General features: G+C 45.7%; 2 protein-coding genes and 2 non-coding genes across 4 annotated transcripts; 3 read left to right on the top strand and 1 right to left on the bottom strand.

The window, feature by feature from the left end:
- Positions 1-1,670: 1,670 nt before the first annotated feature.
- Positions 1,671-1,742, bottom strand: trnae-cuc (transfer RNA glutamic acid (anticodon CUC)). The gene has a single exon. It is a non-coding gene; the product is annotated as a tRNA-Glu (tRNA).
- Positions 1,743-5,386: 3,644 nt separating this feature from the next.
- On the top strand, positions 5,387-5,458 carry trnaa-agc (transfer RNA alanine (anticodon AGC)). Its single transcript has one exon. It is a non-coding gene; the product is annotated as a tRNA-Ala (tRNA).
- A 6,735-nt stretch (positions 5,459-12,193) lies between these two features.
- LOC147272349 (uncharacterized) lies at positions 12,194-17,561 on the top strand. The gene is made up of 3 exons (XM_086202802.1): positions 12,194-12,576; positions 16,901-17,070; positions 17,544-17,561. Exons 1-3 carry the CDS (start codon positions 12,312-12,314, stop codon positions 17,559-17,561), a joined length of 453 nt encoding a protein of 150 aa, XP_086058928.1. The 5' UTR covers positions 12,194-12,311.
- A 34-nt stretch (positions 17,562-17,595) lies between these two features.
- Positions 17,596-18,618, top strand: LOC147272348 (uncharacterized). The gene is made up of 2 exons (XM_086202801.1): positions 17,596-17,816; positions 17,985-18,618. The coding sequence occupies exons 1-2, from the start codon at positions 17,596-17,598 to the stop codon at positions 18,475-18,477; spliced, it is 714 nt and encodes a 237-aa protein (XP_086058927.1). The 3' UTR covers positions 18,478-18,618.
- The last annotated feature ends 345 nt before the right edge of the window (positions 18,619-18,963 follow it).

Raw genomic sequence — 18,963 nt, 5'->3', positions numbered from 1 at the left:
AGCTGATCAAGAGTATCCAGATAATGTCTCTAGCATGTCTTTGGGTTGTGGGAGGCAGCCTGCTGAAAATGACACTGCAGGAGCTTCTGGTGAAGTACCTTTTTGTAGTAGTACACATGCAGTATATGCTAAGTACAGGCACCCACACAGACACAGTGGTCCGGCTCAGGCAGAATGCTGTGCTGCTGGGCACTAGTGAAACAAATATGTGGTTGCCATGTGAGGGATTGGTTGGATTTCTGATGTATCAGGACCAGGACTGACGTTAGTCCCTGACCACCCGGGAGTAACACACAGGATTAATTTTTTTACAGTGAAGGTCTTCTTCTTCGACAGGTGAATTAAAGTGTAACAGCTGTCCACACACCTTATAACTGTCCTTATAACTCTGTCATGCAATAAAATTTCTGTACTCTTTCAAAGTTCTCAGTGCTTTTGTTGACATGTAGAGGCTCTACTTGATCACCACAGAGGTGTTCTGATTTTTTGAGTGGATGTTATTGTTATGATTTGTCTGTTTATCTGCTGCCCCCACGACCTGTGTTGGGCGCTAATTAGTAGTATGCACCACAACTGGGTTCCATTTGCAATCATAGGAAATAATAATAAAAATACAAGAATGCACCTGAGGTTCCTTTTTAGCTGGAATTTTCCTTTAGGAGCTTTAAGAGTGAGGCGAAGGATTTTAAACTCTGTTCTGGATTGGTGATGTGGTCTCTCCTCCTAGTTCCTGTCCATGCACATGCAGCTGCATTCTTGAGCAGCTGCAGTCTTGAAGGGGAGCTTCACTTTTTTGGACCTTTGGCCTTCCCAGCCCACCCAGGGTGCTACCAGCAACTGGAGACAGTTTTTGACCCATTTGGTCCTGCTGACGCTATCTGCAATGCTAGTGCTAGCGCGAGTGGATAGGCCTGCCATTTAAATACCATCTTACTCACTCCACAGCACATTCCAGGCGATTAAAATAAAACTCCAGAATATCAATTTAAAGTGTTTGTTGATAGAATCATTATGGGTAGGAAACTTTTAGTACATCGCGTTTCTTTTTGAGGGACAAACCTCAGATTTCAGGTGTAATTTTACCTCTCCTCTAGTCGGTAGTAGTGGGCTCATGTTACAGCTTCAGAGGACTGATATGGTACTGACTGAATGTATTCCTCAGCCATTGATGAGTAGGCCTATATTTATCTATCCAGTAACTTCTACCAGTGCTGTCTCTGTGCTGGGCTGGGCTCAGACTGAAACCCTCAAATCAACTCTTGTTATGGAGGAAGTCACTCAGATGATTAGCAACTGCTTTCTCCAGGATTTTAGAGAGGAGGGGGAGGTTAGCTGTCAGTCCATAGTTGGCTAGAACCGCAGGGTATCCATAACTTCCCTGACCAGGAATTAAACCCTAGGCTTTGGCAGTGAGAGCGCCAATCCTAGCCACTGGACTATCAGGGACCACACTGACCAGAGTTTGTTCTAGCAGGAGTCAGTGACTTAATAGATTCTAACAAAGGGTTGAATCTGAATGAGACAGCTCCCCTTCAACATGGGGCCATGGCAGAGTGAACCAAGAATACAACAATGGGGGTGAGAGTGGAGCCATGATGGATTCACAGTTCATCACCTCCACCATCATGTGGACCACCTTATCACCTCTCCCTCAACCTCTAAATGACTCATTCCCTGACCGGGAATCGAACCCGGGCCGCGGCGGTGAGAGCGCCGAATCCTAGCCACTAGACCATCAGGGACCACACTGAGCTCTCCAACAACAGAGACTATACACAATGACTAAAGAACACAGGCCCATTGTCTCAGCTTGAGATGCAGAGGGTCCACCAAGACCACCAGACACCTCAGCCTCCTAAAGACAGTCCACCCCCAGGATCCTGCCCCCCTCTGCTTCAACTCAGCCCTCCATTCATAACGTGACTTTGTCTCTGTCTCTTCACAATGCCAGTCACTGAAACACTGACAATGTGATGGGGGCTTCCTGTCTTTACTGCATTTTCTTCTTCCTACAGTCGTCTCGACTGTGTACTTGTACTACCAGTTGTTATGAGCAACTCTGGATTTCTAAATATTCCAGTCTTCAGTTTGCAACTGTATCGTGATGATGGGTCAGTTTAGAGCTGTCAATCAATGTTGATAATTGATCTTAGCATCTGGATATTATTTCAGGAACACAAATACTTTTACTTCATTCTAAGGATGAGCAGACGTTCAATATAATTCTCATTTCCTGGTCAAAGACTCCTGCTAGTCAGAGAGGATCTGGGCTGGATTGTAAAGCTTCTGAGAAGGAAACCTTCCCTCTGGACTGGACTGAGAACGGAGCAGCCTCAGCTTCCTGGAGCCTGACTTGCCTCTGTGGTCTAAGGCTGTGAGGGCTGACATCACAGTGAAACTACTGAGATCACAGAGCCTTTGAGATCACAGGCTGACTTCCTTTTCTCCCTAAAATGAAGAATAATTATTTAAAAAATTAACTTTTGAAGTGGCGAGTGTCGAGCAAACATAATAGGGTCTTCGCCTGAAGTACCTTCAGGCTCAGGCCTTAAAAATGTTGTGTGTGTGTTTGTGTTTGCTGCATCAGTTAAACAGTGACTCTGACAGAGGGGATGTAGCTCAGTGGTACAGCACATGCTTTGCATACATGCGGCCCCAGGTTCAATCCCCGGCATCTCCAGCTGGTCCTTTGGAGCCTTCATCTTATCTGCCAAAGTGATCCTTAAATGTGACAACAGTTGATAACAAACTACCAGAAGAGAAACCAGTCTGTTGCATATCAAAGTATTTGTAGCAGGGTCAGTGTGACTGTGAACCTTCATAGCCAGCATGAAGGAGCTGGTTTTATCTTTGGAGGGGAAATCCCACACACAGCTGCTCTCAGGTCCAAATGTGTGTCCTCACTCCTCCGTCCTCCTGCTGCCCTCAGAATACAGACACAATTCAACCTGGCAAGTTTGGAGCATAGAAGTGCTCCTGAAGAGATGTGTGTCAGCCCACAGCTGGCTGTTCTTACCTGGAACCTCAAGATGAAACTGCTTCCACAGATTGGAAATGAATCTGATTTTGACTTTTGGACAAATCACCTGTTCATCAGTTCATCATCACTTCCATCTATTTTCTACTGCTTATCTTGATATAGAAAGGAGTCTATCTGCTGTGTGACTGAGGCAGTTACTGTGAGCTGCTGCATGTCTCAGTGTGTGTGTGGGGGGGGGGGGGCTGTGTGTGACTGGTCGGCTGCCAAGGATTATTGATGAGATCAATCATGATCAGCTCAGAGATCACGGCACAGAAGAAGGAGACTTTTTGATTTTTGGGGGTTCAGTTTCTAAGTCAGACACATCATCACAATTTGAAGTTTTCCTCCAGTAAAAAACAAAACAACACAAAACCAAACAAAAACATGATTTGACTTTTGATGTCTACATTTTTTCGAAATTGTGAGTCCAACAAGCAGGAGGCTGTTTGAGCTTGGAAACTGTGAAGCATCACCAGTAACTGCTGGTTAATTTACAGTTGTTTCCTCCAAAAAGTTTAAAAATGAACTCAATGCTGAATCCCTCGTCGTCATCACTGAGCTGCAGAATTGGTCCATGCAGGAGGCTGAGCAGGTCTTCCTCTCTGGTCCAGTGTCTCAGCACAGGTCAGAGTAGAGAATTAAAACATGAACACAAATCTTTATCAGCTATTTACTGATATCAGTGACTACCTTCAAGTAAGAGTGTTAGTGAATGGACCCTTTTTAAAGTTTATGTTATAATGTTTGAAAAATGATGCTCACAAAAACACAATAAAAGTGTTTGTGGTAAAATGATTCCAGGCGATTTTATTGCCATTTTAAGAGTTTAAGCATATTTTGATGACATTGTTTGATATCATGACTCAGTTACTTTAGCAGGACCATCGTGACATGAAATTTTCCTCATCATCCCATATCGACCCTCAACCCCTCACACAGAACCAGAGCCCTCAACTGAAGGAACCTTTAAAACTGAGAAGTTGGACAGGAAGCAGTATTTTGGTGGAATGAACCTTTAAAAATATAAATTAGAAAGTATTTTGGTGGAATGAACCTTTAAAACTATAAATTAGAAAGTATTTTGGTGGAACGAACCTTTAAAACTATAAATTAGAAAGTATTTTGGTGGAATGAACCTTTAAAACTATAAATTAGAAAGTATTTTGGTGGAACAAACCTTTAAAACTATAAATTAGAAAGTATTTTGGTGGAATCGTAATAAACCTTGAATACTATAGTTAGAAAGTATTTTGCTCCCACCCAACTCAACAGGTGGTGTTGTAGGGAACTGCAGCTCTCTGGTGCTGCAGGAATCTCCTCTTGAAAAGCCTCACAGTTCAGAGTCGTTCCAGAATCTAGGAGCAGAAACCAAAGTCTCCTACGACGAGGATGGGATTGGAACCCACGCCTGCAGAGCTCAATGGATCAGCAGTCCATCACCTTAACCACTCGGCCACCTCGTCTCCTGACCACCATGAGGTGCTGCTTTCTCTGAGCCTTTTAAACAGTGAACTCTTTGGAGCCCAGTTGTCAGAAATGGACCCAGCAGGAGCCACTGAACAAAACTCTGACATCATCAGGCTTCTTCCCAGCAGCTTGGTGCTCCAGAAGGAAGAATCCAGACCATCGCTACATCATCAGAGTGAACACCAGCTGATGTTTACCAGTTGAACAAGCCTTTGACTTCTAAATGACATCCAAGCTCAGATTCTCTTGTCCTGATAGAACAAGTCAATGTTGAAGAAGATGAGAGCACCAGTCTCTTTCATCCAATGCTGGAACAGCGTTAGACTGAAGGTTAAAGGCAAGTTTTGAACTGAAGAAGCTTCTTGGACCTCTAAACTTCTTAACTTACTTTCTCCAAGAACTGCGCCTGGACGACGGCCGTTTCCAGCGGTACTTCAGGCTGACGAGGTTCCTGTTCGATGACCTGTTTGTGAGGATCGGTGCCAGGATATCAAGGACTGACACCAACTCCAGGCTCCAGGACCGTTGACATGACTTCCCCTACGCCAGGGGAATCTCAACGCTGACCGGCTCTCTGGACTCTTTGTCATGAGAATTTGTCACAAAAGTTGAATATTTTCAAATGCATGAATACGCGTCACTCACGTTCCCGGCGAGTACACACACGGGTTCAGCTCTCTACATGGACTTTACATGTGAACTTGTTGCATGAAAAATTTGTGTCACGATTGATGGGAACACGCCTTAAGGCTGTGTGGGCTGACATCACAGTGAAATGACAGAGATCACAGAGCCTTTGAGATCACAGGCTGAGATCCTTTTCTCCCTAAAATGAAGAAAATAAATGTTGTGTCTGTGTTTGTGTTGCTGCATCAGTTAAACAGTGACTCTACCAGAGGGGGTGTAGCTCAGTGGTAGAGTGCATGCTGAGCATGTATGAGGCCCTGGGTTCAATCCCCGGCATCTCCAGCTGGTCCTTTGTAGCCTTCATCTTACCTGCTAAAGTGATCCTTAAATGTGACAACAGTTGATTAACTATCAGAAGACATCTTCTACATGTTCAAGGTGGGCGAACTTTCCACAAATATTCAAAATTAATTTTGAAAATGAAAACATAGATCAAACCTGCCCTGTCAATCACCCACAATGGGCGGATCGTCCCACTCCCTGTCAGGTTCCCCACTCCGCGACCCAGGAGGCTCCCTCTCCCTATCAGGACTAGAAATCCATTGGGGTCTCCCTGCTCAGGTAGGAGTCCTGCCCACAACGTTAAGCTGTTGATGTTCTAGAGGAGACAACATCTGATCTTTGTTAGATCCACCAGTCAAAGGTTTTCTTTAAAGGCTGTAGCAGCTGAGAATGAGGGATTAATAACCATCTTAGTGAGGACATTTTGAAACATGATGACATTTTATTGACTTGTAGCACTGCAAAAATCATCTCCCCTCCAAAAACCCTCTTCTCCAACTCTGTACTCAAGTTGTCTCCTCATCAGGCACCACAGGATCCAGGATGTTCAGTCAAAAAATCATTAGTGATTTTAAAAATGTCCATCAAACACAAAATAAGACTTTAAACAGGTTTACAATTTTATTTGATGTTGGCTCATTTTGTCCATTTTGCCTCCACACTGTCCTTCACCACAGCATTTAATATCAGGACTGCTCCCAGATCAGCTCCATCGTCCCTGCACCAGAGTACCGCCCAAGTTCATCAAAGATGGCCAACATGAGAGGGTCTAGATTCACCTCCATCTTTGGAGGTTGTTGAATTTCCTCCTGAGGACCGTCAGGCTGTTTCCTAACTTTGCTGTGACCCAACAGCAGACAGCAACAAGGACCGTGGTGAACTTGGTAAAACCACCATCTGGAGTCTGGACCAAGATGCTGATGTGATCCTTTGATGAGTTTAGAATCAGTCAGGGATCAAAGACTGAAGCAGGAGATCAATGCTCAGAACCCAGAGATCAAACACAGAATTCAGACATCAAACACAGAATTCAGACATCAAACAGAATTCAGAGATCAATCAATGTGAGGAACCAGCGTCTCATGTGAAGATGCTTCTGAACTCATGAAGTGAAATCCTACCAAATAGACATGAATGAGTCCAACTGGACCTGAACAGGAGAGAAATAAAGGAGTTGTTTTGTAATTGTTATTTATTTCCAGGCCATGTGAGGGTTGGATTTTGTTCGTTCATGTTGAAGTGAACTGACAGTGGGACTGTGGACCTGGGCTGAAGTCCAGCTCACTGCTGGTTTAATAAACCACCTGATTGTTTTTCCTATCAGCTCTGATCTGATGGAAGAAACAAAAAGCCAAACTTCATTCGTCCGTGTCCAAACTCCAAGTCTGTTGATGTGCAGCACTCCAGTTATTTGTTTCTTTCCAGACAGAAGCAGGTTGGTGGAGGAATAAAACCTCAAGAGTGAACAAACAGCAATGAGAGAAGTGAATCCTGCACTCACAGAAGTTGTGTCTGCACTCGCCAACCAGGAAACGCGTCTATCTTCTGTGTGACTGAGGCAGCTGCTGAGAGCTGCGTTTCTCAGCTGTGTGGGGGCGGGACTCTGTGTGTGATTGACAGGTCAACTGTCTGCCAGACAATGTTGTGGGACACAGACACAAAATGCGAGGTGCCATTTCCATTCTGGGTCAATCAGCTCTGGGACCGTTTGGTCTTTTGAATGAAGAAATGCGTTCATTTTGGGTAGCAGCTTGTAAAAATGCCCCGGCTCAACCACCAGACCTCTGTGTACACTGTCAAGAAAAAAAACTGTAAAAAAAACAGTAAAAAGTCTGACAGCAGAGTTTCCAGATGAACACTGTCAAATTACAGTAATGAACTGTTCCACAAAATTCCATGGAATAAACTGTAAAAATACACAGAAGCTTTCACAGTCCAAACTGATGAAATTACAGTACATTAAAGGTGCCAGAGAGGTTGAGGGGTATTAATTCTTGTTCTGTGGTGTGATATGTAACCCCACAAAAAATGGTTGGGTCTGTGATGGCTCAGAAGCTTCCTAAAAGGCTCTCTGAAACCGCTATGTTACCATGTTGGGTTTAGAATGCCTCATTTGTCCCTATTGGGGTCGTTTCTGACCTCATCTGGCAACCTCATTATTTATGCAAGAGCATGAGTTGACGGAGATCAGTTGCCATTGTTTATCTGGCAACCTCATTTAACTACTACTCGGTGATTGGCTGCCCTCACTGTCACTGAAAAGAAAGCACTCCCACTTTCTTGGCTAATTGTTGCCGGTGCTAAGTGTGACTGCTACTGTCAATTGACAACAATCCATGTCATACAACAACATTCGTAAGATAAGATACCAAGTAGCCACGGCCCATTCGCGGATCCAGACGTATATGCAGTGGCGGGGTGGCAGTCGGGACAACTGAGAGTTTTCCTGGTGGCCTGGCCCCTTGGTAGCCTGCCTGGCTGGCGAGATTCCTTCCCCCTCAAGCCAGGCCAGGCCAGCTAACGACAGACAGTGCAGATAAAACAAAGGTCTCAATTCTATCGAGGCCATTCCTTCAATCAATCTGCTCAGTCAGTGCTGCTGCTGCAGGCTCCAGTTTGTGTCACGCTAGCGAGCGACACAAGAGAGCTGCACTCACTCGGCTTGCTCGCATAATCGCCCCCCCCTCCCAAAATATGTCAAAGGGGTGTGTGTGAAAGGGGTGGGTTCAGTGTGTGTGGGTGGGGGGGGGGGGGGCACTGACTGAACTGTGACGTAACACTTCAGCCAAAATCGCATTGGCCCATTTTCCCACAGCGATTCAAAAAAGGGGAGCGACTTCAAACAGAGGTTATGACACTGCCTCACACTTGGTGTGTGTTCCCCACAGCTGGGGGACGTTGAAGAAACACCAAAAACACAAAAACAATGATTTTCATTCGAGGTGCCCTTTAATTGTTGATAAATGTGCATTCAACTGCAGGAAAACAGGCCCATCATGGAAAAACACATGAAGAACAAGGACCTTTCTGGTTCTTCTCTAAGTTCAGGGCTCTTACTGGTTCATTTATGAAACAAACCAGTCTATGAGCAGGAATTTCCCATTAAAAAAGTTCATTTGACAGTGGAAAAGCAAGCATAGTGCATCAAAATAGCCAAGTTTAAGGTCAATCACTGTCAATTGAAGCTATTTAGTTGTTACTTTATGAAACTGAGCTAACTTTCTACAGTGATTTCCTGTTAGATTCTGGTTTCTCCAAGTATAAAAACTACAACAATGTATAAACACAGAATCTGTACTTTGAACAATAGAGAATTTCTGCATATTTACAGTATCAGTCCATCACTTAAGAGGATTGGAATGGTAAAAAAATCATTGGACAATGGAAATCATTTATCCTTTAACGAAACAACTTCAGTGCAGAGTTGATAACTGCACTTCAAACTTTGAACTGGTGTCCACATCAATGTGGAATTTGAGGAGGCCACAGCCACCAAATTTCCCAGAGTTCTTGACTATTTGCAGTCTCTTCCCTTGGAGAAGTCAAGTGGAACTACAAGACAAGGAGCAGAAGTCCAAGCTGCTGGTGGACCACATGGTGCTGTGTTGATGCTACTTTCACACTCAAAGGGGATCGTGCAGGAATGTTCCACACAGTTGACCAAACTTCCATTGCAGAAGAGATTCAGGCAGTTCCACTCACGCCATGCATCCTTGTATGCTGTAAGTGTGAGGCAATACAATACAGTATGTTTCAGTGACATACATTTAGACAGAAGACCTTGGTTTATTGGGTGATGTTTATTGACATGCCAATTGGATTGTGGTGCCAATATGGCTGACTTGGTCGGTGTAAATCTTATCATCACAAAACAAAGTACACACTAATGTTCAAATTACTTTTCTAGACTTTAGTCCCCAAAGAAATTTCAGGCACCTGAAAGTGACTTTCATAAATCTGTGTGTCTGTGTACAGTACATGTCCCCAAAATGGACATTAAAATTATTGGTCCCCAATCTCAAGGATAAAATGATGCTCCAGTGATGTAGTAAGAGTTGCTACAAACGACAAAATGATGCTACAGTGATGTAGTGAGAGTTGCTAAAAACCTCAAAATGATGCTACAGTGATGTAGTGAGAGTTGCTAAAAACCTCAAAATGATGCTACAGTGATGTGAGCTTCATAAAGACCCAGGCCACTATTTGGGGTCATGCATCATTGTGTCTGACCAATGGTCCAACTTCATCAGTCAGTCAGTCAGAGACATTATCATTTGTCGGCCTGGCCTGCTGCCAAAGACTAACACTGCTTTAGTTGATTTACCTGTGCAGCCATGTCACGCTCCTCTCGGCCACGTCCACGGTCAGACGCCAGGTTAAACCAGCCAATGGCGTAAGAATCACTCTCAGAGTCTGAAGCGCTCGTAGCTGCAGGGTTTTTCCACACAGCTTCTGTTGAGAGACAAAGTCCATCACTTGATGAACTCTCACCAACAGAAATGTGCAGTTTTCCACTCAGGACAGCTGCTGCATGCTGCTGTTTGCAAAAAGAAGGTCCAGTGGATCCGTTCAGTTCTACATTATTCAGCAGAGAGATGTCACCATTGAATAATGACCATATTTCCTACAATTATAGCTCAACCACAGAGGGACCAGGCTACTAGAATGACCTCTGTTTACTAGAAGTGCTTCTCCTATGGTGGTGAACTCCTCAGCTGTCAGTGGAGTCAAATCTGTCTTAGAGAGGCCAGAGGTTCCCACACTGGTTCCCTCTCATCATGCAGCCCTGACAGCTGTGTGTGCTGTTCCAGCGTGTTGGCACCTCACTGATGAGTTTCAGGGTTGGTCCTCCCATCTGTTGCTGCACCTGAGCCAGCTTCTCCTTGGCTGTAGTGCTGATCTGAAGGATGTGACAGTGTTCCTGGCTTTGTGTCTGATGATGGAAGTGGGGGATCTGATCACAGGATTTTCTGACTCCTAGATTCAGACGATGTGCAGTGCAGACTGAGTGGTGAATTTGGAGCTGTCTAGTGGATGCTGTCATGTTTGGTGCTGCGTCGCTCACAAGACACTTGACTTTGTTGGTGATGGCCCAGTCCTCCATCAGGCCTCTTTGGACTGGGGCCAAACTGTCAGCAGGGTGACTTTGTGGAAAGTCTTGCACTCCCAACACATTCATTCTCACGAATGCAGTGACAGGTCAGAGCCAAGGGAACCTCCATGTCCACAGATGTCCACATGGCAGCTGGACTTCCTTTTTCACTCCTTCCCGTTCCTCCTGGTACTTTTTGGCCACCGTTTGTTTTATGGTCTGAAAATGACACCCAGAGTAAATCAATACATTGAAATTAGAGATGAAATAAACTGGAGATATCAACTACTGCTTTAGATCATTTCCACACAAACCTTTCTGGTTGGCAAACATATGAGGCTCAAGGACCTGAACCAGTTCCCTGAACCCTTCCCTCTCAACAGTGCTGAGGGGCTGGCAGTCCTTCAGGATGAAATTCAGCAGAGCCTCATCCAGCATCTGCTTCCTGGAAGCTGGATGGTTAAAGATGAAGGAGAGAAGAAATGAATAGGAATTAATGCTCAATGAAGCAACTGTGAGTCAGTTGGAGAGTGGCTGTATACCTGAGTTCATCCTGGTGGATCTGGGACTTCATTCTCATGCCTGGCCCCATCATGCCTCAGCACTGAAGAGGTGCTTTTGTTGAGATGAGACGCTTCTGTCCAACAAATGCGACATTCAACCTGCAGAAAAGAACATGAGTACTCAGCTAAAAGTTCCTTTCTTCATGGTGACTGGTGTTTCTTAGTCTGAGACCACCAGGTTTCCAATGAGGTGTATCGGATACGTTGTTGTGTGCCGCTGAAATCCGTCCAATTCCGGCGTTGTTTCCTCATGAAATGTGTTTGCCTTAAAGCTCATTAAAGTGTTGAACCACAATATCGTTCACCATAACTGAGTCAACTTCAAGATAACCTACTTCTACATTCCAGTCCCGGCTGCTCCTGTTCTGCTGCAGTCCAGAAAACAACAACCCGATACAATTGGCGCTCCTTCCCACAGCTCCGGCCCAGATCCGCATGGTTCCGCTGACTGACTGTGAGACGCGCTCCCTCCAGAGTGGCACAGCCCGATGGGGGTCCTTATCTGGCACGGGGGCGTAAGACAGGTGCGACTGGAAAGCCTGGTTTATTCTGCGTCGAGGGAACGCGTTGCTCTGCTCTTCACCGCCAAGCCGCTAGGGGGTGTGGCTTTGTCTTTGTATTGTTCACGGGGCTCTTGTCGGATTCCTTGGTTTTCTTCCGGTCACAGACAACAATTGTTGGCCATTTGTCAGTCTTTGTAGTGCCGCGAATAATCCTTTCTTCGGCTTGGTCCATTTTTTCTTGGAGCCTTCACCACAGAAACTTCAAAAATGGCGGTGTTGTGCTGCGACTGAACCGGAAATGACGTTTTGAGCGGACCAATCACAGTCCTCGACGTTGACGTCACCACGCGTCGACGCGACGCAGAAGCATAAATCAGGCTTTAGTGGTTTAGAATCTCACGCCAAGCCAGAGAACCAGGGCATCAATCAGTCACGTGGTCCCTGCCGGTCGGCGAGGCTTTGGACGTCACTAAGTACGTCATCAATACGCGTTTTTCAAATCGAAATCCTGGATCACTCCACTCATCACTACCGCTGCTACCAGGTTAGCGAGTTAAGGAAACGTTAGCGAGTCTGGAGTGGCACAGAGAACAGAGCTTGGACTCTGCTCGTTTTGAAGAAGAAGAAGAAGAACAGAAGCGGAAGGCCTCGGTCTTTGTCTCCTGAAGGCTGAGTGGCGCCGGTAGAACCTCAACATGTGCGCCGCGCAGCTGCTGCGGGTGTCGGTCCAGGAGCGGATCCTCGCCGCCGCTGAAGACTTCCTGCTGCAGCTGGGAGAAGGAGACTCAGCGGCTGGAGTCCCGGGGCTGAGAGCGCTGCTCACCGAGCGGCTGGCGGCGGCCGCGGAGCAGATCGTGGCTCTGCTGGAGGAAACCGTGGCGGAGTACGAGCGGGAGAACCGCCGGCAGAGGTTGCTGCTCGATGCCGTGCTGAAGCCCCGAGTCAGGCTGGACAGAGCAGGTGAGTCCCCGCAGGGACCTGCTGGGCCCCTCATTCAGCCCAGGAAGTGGAGCTGCAGCAGGGCGGGTTCTAGACAGGCATTTGTAAGGGGGCACATGGTGGCGACAGAGGCGGGAAAGGGTGTGATGGTGTTGGGGGGGGGGGGTAGGTGGTTCTCTGGGTCACTGTTGTTGTCATGTAATTGGATTGCACTTTGTCAGACCTTCACCCTCAGACCGGTCCAACCTGGTCCCACATGAAGGCTAAAGCCCAGTTCACTCCAAGATTTTAGGCGTCAGTGACTTCCCTCCCCCAATCAGGCTGAGGCATTAATGACCACCACACTACAGTAATGAGGGTGAACAGATCCAAGACAGTGGACTGGGAGGTCACATGTGATGTGGGCCAAAAAAAAGGACACCCAGCACTGCTGGATATCAGGACTTGTAGCAGTGACGTAAACGGAGCTGCAGCCAATGACAGCAGACATGGGAGCTCTGGCAGTGGGGGAGTGACGCAGAGCCAACAACTACAATGAGGAGGGGCATGGATTCTATGAAGGGTTCACCACATCCTTGGACACAGGATTCTTGGCTCCATGGTAGCGCACTAAGGACCTGGAGGGCTGCGTTCTGCTCCGCCTCCATGTTTACAATGAAAGGGGCGTGTGCTTCGTCCAAGAGTTTCCTGGTCAGCTGTGCAGTTGGCCACGCCTCCTGACGGGGAAAATCCTGTAGTCTGAACACTCCTGTGCGCCAACAAATCTTGTTGTGTGAACAGCAGCCTGATTGAGCGTCGATGGTGTGAACAGCAGGGCCTGTCGCTAACAAAAAGTAGCGTAGTTTGAACAGGGCTTTAGCTTCTGCTGGTGGAACTCTGAGGGTCCCTGAGGCCCCAAACCCCTGACCAGGAGGAGGTGGCAGTCCCTCGGGGCCAAATGAAAAAGAAAACTAAAAATATATCTCTCATCAGATGACAACAACTAAGTCTTGACATCTGCCTTCATTGGATGGCCTGCATCAAATATATTCAAACCAAGAAGAACACTCGTCACTGTTGCCAATAGCAACAAAACTAAAAAGGGTCGGCCAGGTTATTAAAGAGAGATCCCTTCACCAAGTCTTGAAAACCAAAACTGATCTCTAGAAAGTAAATCAATAACATAGAACATCCATCCAGATCTTGAGAACCAACAACAGAAATGATCTTAACTGGACGGTCCAATTCTGAGATCAACTTCCAAAATAAAGTCAGAATTATAAGAGCTCTCAATATAGCCGATATTTACCAAACTAAAGGGTTGGCGTTGTTTTAAACCTCTTGATTGTCTTCTTGTCCTGTTCTCAGCTTCTTGTTTGGAGCACCTGAACAGCTCCACTCTCCTTTCTCACCAATCCACTCCTCAACAACAGCCTCCTGTTTCCCTTTGCAAACTCTAACAAACCTCCATATCCAAGTCATTTGTTCTGGACTTGTCATGGGCCAAGATCACCAAAGTCCTCTTTCCTTTATGGATCATGGTGTGATGATGGGGGGTTGGGATCCATGACAAAGTAGAGAAGGAACCCTCACAAGATGTTGAGATGCATCAATGACAGGGCACAGAGGGAAAGAGAGGAGGTGAACCTTTCCTCTCATTGCTGCCTTTTCTAGCGGATTCTTCAGCTTCTGCAGTGAATCTGGTCCACATTCAGTTTGTGGCTCATCTGTTACTTTCTGAAGGGAGAGAGAGAGAGAAAGAGAAACGTCATTCTGAGTGCAACCCAACGCAGCAAAAAGCTGTGCTGGAACCTGACGGGCTACGTCCTGGCTCGTTAGGGTCCTAACAGTGATTGATGGTGATGGAGGCAGTGGGGTTGGGAGGGGGTGTGTGTGTGCGCGGGCATCCTGAGAAGATACACACACACACACAGCAGAGTGACAGTAAGCTGACACTGTATCGTGCACCTTTTCAGTGGATTTTTCTGCGACTGCAGATCATCTTGTCAACTCTTAAAACAGTAATTTTGTGAGCGTATCAAAATGTTTTTGTTTTTTTTAAACTGCTAAAATTTTGTGGAAAAATCCCAGAGGCAAACTCCACCTTCAGGAGCCAGAAGGAAGGATTGGATTGTTTTTATAAAGGCAAAGGAGGTCAAATCCCATCCATGATCCCAGACCTGCACAGTGGACGCTCAGATAAAGATGCTGTATGAAATCAACAAGCAGTCAGTAAAAGTATAAGAGCAGGCAGCACAATGTTGTTGGGACTGGTTCTGCAGGATCGGTCTCCATTCTAACACAATAAGGTAGGAGAGAAATGAGTGAATCTATGGAGCAGCTGAAGGTGGTTGCTGCCAGGCTGAAGACCATCAGTCACATCTGGAGGAGTCAAGCCTGGTTTATACGTCAACACTGTACCTACGCCATTGACGTGGACCCTACGCCGTAGCTTGACGTGCACCTCCAAAAAAATCCTGACTACGCACCGCGTTGACACGTCGTGACGTGAACATCAAGGACTGTGATTGGTCCGCTCAGAGAAAGGCTGCCGAATGCATGAAGAGGCCGACGAACCTCCGCGACAAATAAGTGTGTCTCTGGAAGAAAATGGCCACAAGAAGTCATGTTTGTCATGTTCAAAGTTTACAGTTTGACTCATGAAAGCAAACAGTCGTTCACAGAAAAGCACTGGACTTTCTGTTGTAAATAGTTTAGTTTTGGAATCCGACAAGAACCCCCTAAACCATACAAAGATACAGCCACACCCCCTAGCGGCTTGGCGGTGAATTGCAGAGCAACGCGTTCCCTCGACGCAGAACTTCGAATGCTCAATGACGGCGTAGGGTCTAGGCCATCGCCACACCATCACTGTGACACAGAAGCATAAACCAGGCTTCAGGATGTTTATTCTGAACGAGCAGCACAGGACTCAGTCAGCACACACACACACACACACACACACACACACACACATCTCAGCAGTGTCTCTGTCTCCAGGACCACAGCTGTACTAGTTTCTTTTCTTGTGTGTGTCTTTAAACAGTCTTTCAAAAATTAACATAATAATAATAATAATAATAATAATAAAGTAAATGTGTACATCAAAATGGATGTTTTGGCAGCTAACTTGAAATTAACAATTCCAGGAAAAACAAAATATATTAATTATTTATATATATATATATATAATTATAATTATAATTATGTTAATTGGTTAATTAATATAATCTACAAACAAACTTTCCTTCACAAGAAAATAAGAAGACAAACTAAAAGCAACCTAAAACTATTGGCTTATTCCCTGTTGTTACACTACTGATTTAATATAAACCCTCCAAAGAAATGCATACAACATTACAATTCACACTTCAACATAAAAAAACAGCACACACACACACGTGTCAGCAGTCTCTCTGTGTCCTGCAGCAAGTCACATGATATCCAAATGAGTCCCGTCAGAATGAACCAATGTTACAGTCGATTTAGGGGACAAAATCCAAAGGCAAACCTCCTGCAGACACCAGTGAAGCTCTGTTGTTTCATTTCAATGCAGTTTCAGTCCAGATCAGTGAGTCCAGAGCTGCTAGCTTGACAGCTAAACATGGAGCATCACAACACTCAGCAGGACCCTGGCTGGAGTCGTTCTGCCAGCTTGAAGTGATGTCACTCCTGCAGCTCTTTGAGTGTCTCACTGGTTCAGACCTCCAGTGCTCCAACATGAACAGGAACCTTGAAGACCATCAACCATTCATCAACAGTACAGAACAATGAGAGGACTTTCCACTTCCAAATGAAAGGCCATCACACTGTTACTACTACAATATTACAGTATTAGAGGTTTTAGAAAGTTCACCACATTAAGAGTAACAAGTGATATCATAGGCATTGACTCAGCTACCTGTAGAATACAAATGCAGAGCCAGAAAACCTGGAGAGAACTCACGTAGGAACAGGGAGAACATGCAGACTCAACACAGAAAGATCCTGTGCCTGAGCCGGGGCTAGAACCCAGAACCTTGCTGAGAGGCAACAGGTAACAATAATCCAGCACTCACCTGTGGTTATAGTGACTTAACTCTCATTCTCCTGCAGGATCACATTATAGAAATTAACTAATTATTCAACTAGCAGATGTGATGATGAATGGACAAAACCATTCAGCAGAGGTGACCTATGACCTTTGACCTGGGTGACACAACGTTGATCCAAGCATCTGAAGCCAGCGCTTCTATTCCCAGTTTGCTGACTGGTCGTCAGTAGCAGGATGTCTCTTTTAATTGAGCTGATTTCTGTTTCTGTCCGTTGCTCTGCTGTTTCAGAGTCAAATGAAGAGATTTCTGATATTGCTGTTTGTGTCCTGCAGATGTGGAGCAGCTGCTGGTGATTAAAGAAGAGGTTCCCCCTGAGCTGCAGGACCCAGAGCCCCCCCACATTAAAGAGGAGTGGGAGGAGCTCTGGACCAGTGAGGAGGGAAGGCAGCTTCAAGGGCAGAAGGAGGCTGATATCACCACGTTCCCCTTCACTCTGGTCCCTGTGAAGAGTGAAGGGGACGAAGAGAAACCTCAGCTCCCACAGCTTCATCAGAGTCTAACTGAGGAGAACTTGAAAGAAGAGTCTCTGAGCAGCAGCCCAGTTCATCCTCTGAAAACAGAAGCTGATGGAGAAGAGAGTGGAGGGCCAGAACCAGAACCAGCCAGCAACGTAGATCCAGATCCACTTGTACAACCCCAGACTGATGACCAGATGTCAGATTCTTCTGAAGCTGAGACTGAAGTCAGTGAGGATGATTGGGTCAGACCTGATAACACGGCCTCCTCTGAGCACAAGGAACCCTTTGGCTCAAGGAGGAATTTGCTTCAGAAACTGAGCCCAGGACAGGAAGTGAGTCATTGCAGTTCAAAAGATCAAAAAGTAAAGACTGAAAGAGAATCAGAAATCATCAGGAACGTGACCTTTGGTTCTTCTGAATCTCAGACAGAAGTCAATGAGAATGGGCATCCCTTTAGGTGCTCAACATGCAGTAGAGGTTTTAGTAACAGAAGGAATTTGGAAAAACACATGAGAACACACACTGGCGAGAAACCATTCCCCTGCACAGTTTGTGGCAGAAGATTTTCAGAAAAGGGTTGTCTGAAAAAACACGTGAGATTACACACTGGAGAGAAACCATTCCTCTGCACAGTTTGTGGCAGAAGTTTTTCAGAGAAGGGACATCTGAACAGACATATGAGATCACACACTGGAGAGAAACCGTTCCCTTGCTCAGTTTGTGGCACAAGGTTTTCAGAGAAGGGACGTCTGAACAGACACATTAGAATGCACACCGGAGAGAAACCATTCCCCTGCTCAGTTTGTGGCAAAAGATTCTCAGAACAGGGACATGTGAAAAGACATATTAAAATGCACACTGGGGAGAGACCATTCCCCTGCTCAGTTTGTGGCAAAAGATGGTCAGACAAGGGAAATCTGGAAAAGCACATGAGAACACACTCTGGGGATAAACCATTCCCCTGCTTCATTTGTGGAAAAATGTTCTCAGTTAAGGGATATCTGAAAAGACACCTGAGAACGCACACTGGGGAGAAACCATTCCCCTGCTCTGTTTGTGGCAAAAGATGGTCACACAAGGGAAATCTGGAAAAACACATGAGAACACACACTGGGGAGAAACCATTCCCCTGCTCAGTTTGTGGCAAAAGATGGTCAGACAAGGGAAATCTGGAAAAGCACATGAGAACACACACTGGGGAGAAACCATTCCCCTGCTCAGTTTGTGGTAAAAGATGGTCAGACAAGGGAAATCTGGAAAAGCACATGAGAATACACACTGGGGAGAAACCTTTCCCCTGCTCAGTTTGTGGTAAAAGATTCTCAGTGAAGGGACAACTGAAAAAACACATAAGAACGCACACTAGGGAAAAACCATTTGTCCAAACATGACACTGAAGCTGTGACAAGAGTGGGGGATGCAGGTTGAAAGCCAAATAATGTTCTATTTAACTAAAAAAAACACAATGATAATTCAAAAATTGGCCCAGGTGCTTCCAACTAGGAGGAATGAACAACACCCCACCCTCCAGATACCCGCTGCAACACAACAAACATGAAAAACACAAGATTGTGCATGACTTCTCAGTTCAACCTGTGTTTGGAGCTTATTTTCAGCATGCACCAAAACTGGGTTACTTTTGGCTTTAGCCTCACAAGTAGGGTGAGGGATTTTAAACACTGCTCTGGATTTTACTGTCGGCCAGTGCAGCGAAGTTAAGACTTGGGTGATGTGCTCTCTCTTCCTAGTTTCTGTCACTATGCGTGCACTTTCATTCTGGACCAGCTGCAGAGTCTTTAACCACTTGTTAGTACAGTCTGATAATAAAGAGTTACAATAGAGCAGTGACATCACTAGATAATGTGTCTGTACGGGGT

This window comes from Aulostomus chinensis, chromosome 1, assembly GCF_037954235.1.
Source record: "Aulostomus chinensis isolate RoL2024-O1b breed Wild chromosome 1, RoL_Achi_v1.0, whole genome shotgun sequence".
NCBI classification, from domain to species: domain Eukaryota; kingdom Metazoa; phylum Chordata; class Actinopteri; order Syngnathiformes; family Aulostomidae; genus Aulostomus; species Aulostomus chinensis.
The sequence above is the reverse complement of the archived record's forward strand: the minus strand, read 5'-3'. Positions and strand labels throughout refer to the sequence as shown.

Bases quoted from the DNA above. Each gene is read 5' to 3' on its own strand.
- LOC147272349 (XM_086202802.1), top strand. From the start codon at position 12,312: ATGTGCGCCGCGCAGCTGCTGCGGGTGTCGGTCCAGGAGCGGATCCTC. The intron at 12,577-16,900 runs GTGAGTCCCCGC...TGTGTCCTGCAG, and splicing joins AGTCAGGCTGGACAGAGCAG to ATGTGGAGCAGCTGCTGGTG.
- LOC147272348 (XM_086202801.1), top strand. From the start codon at position 17,596: ATGAGAACACACACTGGCGAGAAACCATTCCCCTGCACAGTTTGTGGC. The intron at 17,817-17,984 runs GTTTTCAGAGAA...TTGTGGCAAAAG, and splicing joins TGCTCAGTTTGTGGCACAAG to ATGGTCAGACAAGGGAAATC.